The sequence below is a fragment of the Lytechinus variegatus genome, chromosome 2, assembly GCF_018143015.1.
Source record: "Lytechinus variegatus isolate NC3 chromosome 2, Lvar_3.0, whole genome shotgun sequence".
NCBI classification, from domain to species: Eukaryota; Metazoa; Echinodermata; class Echinoidea; order Temnopleuroida; family Toxopneustidae; genus Lytechinus; species Lytechinus variegatus.
Window position 1 is genome coordinate 47,755,908 of NC_054741.1, and position 4,419 is coordinate 47,760,326.

Below are 4,419 nucleotides of genomic sequence, written 5' to 3' on the forward strand. Positions count from 1 at the left end.
ACTTCGGCGGTGGCCCGTGTCCTCAAAAAAGCTGATGGGGGGGGGCAGGGGACTCTGTGACATTTGTTCGCCCAACCCCCCTCCCCCCTCTCCCCCCCAAAAAATAAATGAAATAAATACATAGAAATAGGATAAAATAAAATTACAAGTTAAAAAAAAAGATAAGATTTTAAAAAATGGTCCCCGGAATTTTTTTGGTGGGGGGTTGCAACCCCCCAACCCCTCCTCTAGATCCGCTTCTGCATTAAAGTAACCGTCTTATATACTATACAAAATACAACACTATACCCGCAAGAATATTAATGGCATTAACAAGAAAGAGGATGTTCATTGAAGTAATATTCAATTCAACTTTTCATAAAACCTCTTGATGCAACGGAATGATGTCTCTTTTTATATAGTGCTTTACAGAAAATGCTTACACATAATGGTATATTGTTTTGCAAGAGGCAAAACCGGACATGACTAAAATGTCTGTAAATTCTAGCACGTGAATGTGACATTGCTTTAACTTCCGCTTTTCACTTAAGAGAGTGATAAGTGAATTGAGCTAGGACAAGTGTATTAGTGCAGACATTAAGATGACATGATTTAAATTCAGTCCCCGTGAATACAAAGTTCATCGTCAACATACGAGGTCTGAAATAATCCAGGTGACTAACTGATACCGAAAGATGGACTACTCGGGTTGTCCAAATACTACTCACGATGTTGTGCTACCAGTCTTAAGTATCGCCATTGTAATATTGCTGATAATTCTTTTGATATTCATCCTTTACGTTGCCTTTATCAAGTGGAAGAAAGGTCGACGTGTGGAGAAAGAAGATGATGAATTTCGGATGCATCTTACAAATACCACGAATCGTCACAAACAGTCGATCGCATCGATGCCTCGTCTACAGAAAATGGTTAATGGGAATATTAAGGCAATATCTCCGTATGTACCAGAACATGAGGATGAAGAGTTCCAAAACGGCTCTCATCTGGGATGTAGCACTTGTGATGCTGACTCGAGTTTCCAAGGAATAGCCGTGAAAGTGTCTGGTGAACAGCATGGTTTATTAACCCCGAATAGTTGTGGGAGCGGTCGCCTAGATCATGAGTTATCAGCATTGTTACAGACCGATATGAAAGAAGATGTAATTACCAAAATTGAGGGTAAACTCCTGGTTGGCATATCGAGGGAGATTGACGATGCAGGAGGGATTTTAGTTCTGGATAAGATGGGAGTTTCTCTTCTCATTCCCCCATGCGCCATCCCTCGCGGTATGAAGCAAATTATTCAATTGATACTTAGCTGGGACGGAAGCGATTCCCCACCAGTGACGGATACGCAGAGTCTTATGAGCCCTATGGTTCACTGCGGCCCACATGGACTAAAGCTGGCAAAGCCTGCCATTTTAAGCTTCATGCATTGTGCAGATGATGCCAGAGACATCGTGGTGTTGTCCAGCGAGACACACTTGACACAGGACAAGCACTGGAAACCCATCCAGCATCGGAAAAAATGTGGGAAGATTGAATATGCACTCCTTGAAAACCAATGCCAGGTTTACCTATCTCACTTTTCAATGTACACCGCTATCTCTCAAGGGACACATTTTAAGTTGACAAAGAAGTGGATTCAGCTGGCTGCGTTCGGAAAGAAGGAGGGAGGACAGTTTCAGACATTCATCTACATGCTCAACAACACGCCGTGTGCTCTCCAGTTTGCAACCTATCAACAAGCGAAGCATGACTGCACTATGATACGATGCCCCTTAGAATTCTTGATGGATGAAAAAGAAGGAGACCTTATTTTCGACTTGAAACACGTGAGTGAAGGATGGAACCCCATAGGGCGCAAGTGGGAAGATATTGGTCTCCTTACAGACATCTGGAAAGAAAAGTGCAACAACGTCTCATTTACGTTCAAACATGACAATCCGTTATGCATCGATCTGAACTTCAGTATATGTCTCTATCAGAAGGGCATGCCAGACGTTAAGAGACACTTCGAAGTTGCAATGTCATTCCCCAGTAAGAACCCAATCAAAAGTACTGAGAATCATTCGCATGCCACAACCAATCTAAATGTACATGTCACCCAGGCAGTGCCTTCGATGGCCATCAATGGGTTTGAGAGTACGACTGCTAGGGTGCCACCTCATACAACTCCCCATCAAATCGACAGAGGATCGCAGAAAGGATGATTTCGTGGTCAACAGAACCATGGACAACGATCACAATAATGAGCATTCGCTTGGAAGAGATGTTGCTAAAAGTAGTACCGTAGTCGATGAGGTTGATCTATCAAACACGAAAGGGAACCAAAAGGGTGACGATAATATGTCGATTACCGAACAGGATTCCGTTGGACATTCTAGATCAATAAACACAACTAATATCAATATCCACACGGTAAGTAGGCCTATACTCACAAACCAAAGGAATTGTTGAATCCTCCTTTAATTCCGGTTGATGGTGGGTGGTGCGATGGGTAAAGATATCGACTTCCTTAAGACCATTGTTGCTACTGGCGGAGTAGATAACATGATGACGATTATGAAATAGCGTTCATTATCAAACATTATAAGGAATGATGCTCATTAGACACTGCACTCGTCCAAGCCAAGTGCATGAATAAAATACAATTTATTATTCTTAATGGAGACGGTTAAGGTGAATTATAATTCTGCCTTTTCAGAGCACGGCTGGGGTTCGAACCCCGTCATGTTTGTACAATTTGATATACTGTACAATGTGCAAATTTATTCACGATATATCTACATTTCGCACCAAAGCCATATGGCCAGATCACAATATCCCCATGAGAAGCCCTTGAGAATCAAGGTAATAATCGTGTTGCTCTTCGTATAAACTTTTCATAGATAGCAAGTTCATTCACTATTGAAATTGTTATTATAAACGATATTCTGATTCTTTATGGTGTTCCCACACTAGATCAACAGTCGGAGTCGGTCAGTGCATGTTGAACGACCTTGAACGTTCTCGGTAGAGACACTGAGAATGGCAGTTATAAAGAAATGCTGAGAATAGTTCTCGTCTACCTTCTTTAGTCAATTGCTTTCAACAGCAGGTAGAAGCTGTACTGCGGGTCCGGCTACGGATACACTTCGGAGTATGCTTAGAAGTAGTATTGCCAACAGCGGTCAGGATGGTCACCTGATCGTCATCAGGTGATCATGACCACGATGACCGATTCTTGACCGTTCTTCTAGTGTGGGAACACGTTAAGAAATTAACAGCTCAATTGTTGATAACGAAATATTTTATTTTTTATTTTTATTACACCAAGGAGACGGTGGTGCAACCTTCTTCAAACCTTGGTTTTCACCGTGATATCCTGACTCTGCAAGGCGACCAACAGACTGTTGTCTTCCCTCTTCGGCTCCGATCAAAGCTCATGGCTTTACTTGACCCTCCTAGCCCTGTCACATCATCGGTCAATGACTGGCGTGTTCTGGCTGAAAGTCTTCATCTGGATGCATTGGTGAGTCTCATTCGTATGAAACCGAGTCCTACTGAGGAGTTATTGGACGTCGCAGCGCAGAAAGGAAAGGACTGTCGGTGGCTCTACGGTGTTCTTCGTGACGCTGAAAGGTACGATGCGGCTGACGAGGTTGCCAAGTACCTACAGAGTGGAAGCGAATCCATAAGACTAAAGAATCATATGAATGGAGGAGATACTGAAGCACGGATGCAATAGTCTAGGAGACGCTTGCTTGTTGTTTTTTTTTGTCTCGCCTGCATAGCAGAGCGAGACTAGGCGCCGCGGCGTTGTCAACATGAAGTCTAACCAAGGTTAAGTTTTTTTTTAATGTCATCATAAATTAGTAAGTATATGGACCTAGTTCATGAAACTTGGACATAAGAGTAATTGAGTATTACTAAACTTCCTGCCTGAGTTTTAGGTCACATTACCAAGGTCAAAGGTAATTTACGGTTAATGAACTTAGACCATGTTAGGGGAATTGTTAAATTGCGATCGTGATTTGAAAGTTTATGGATCTAGTTCATGAAAAAAGGACGAAACGGTAATCAAATATCACTTATTGTTTTGCATGAGTTATATGTCACATGCCATTGAGGGAAAATAAATATAGTGTTTTATTATCATATGAATGGTGTTTCTTGTTAATAATTATTCAATCATAGTCGTTTTCAAAGTCATCACTGCTGCTATATTGAATAGCGTAATTCAGGCGAGACTGCCAGAGGCATTCCACTTGATTTTCTTTATCATTAATTCTTTAGAGACCAAAGAATATGCACTCAAGATGTTGTTCAGTTGTTGCCATAAAAAAACACAAATTTAGGGAAATGTATAAATGTGTCTAGAAGTGTCGAAGAAATCAGTGGAAAACACTGTCACTCCTCGGTACTTCTAAAGATGGTTTATGGTTTATGTCTTACATG

The 4,419-nt window shown here is 41.5% G+C and overlaps 1 protein-coding gene across 1 annotated transcript; it reads left to right on the plus strand.

Annotated features, from left to right (window-relative positions):
* Window positions 1-248: 248 nt before the first annotated feature.
* LOC121408206 (netrin receptor UNC5A-like) lies at window positions 249-3,851 on the plus strand. The gene is given in 3 exon segments (XM_041599587.1): window positions 249-2,156; window positions 2,158-2,400; window positions 3,299-3,851. Coding segments are annotated over 3 exon segments (2,136 nt in total). The 5' UTR covers window positions 249-674; the 3' UTR covers window positions 3,710-3,851.
* The last annotated feature ends 568 nt before the right edge of the window (window positions 3,852-4,419 follow it).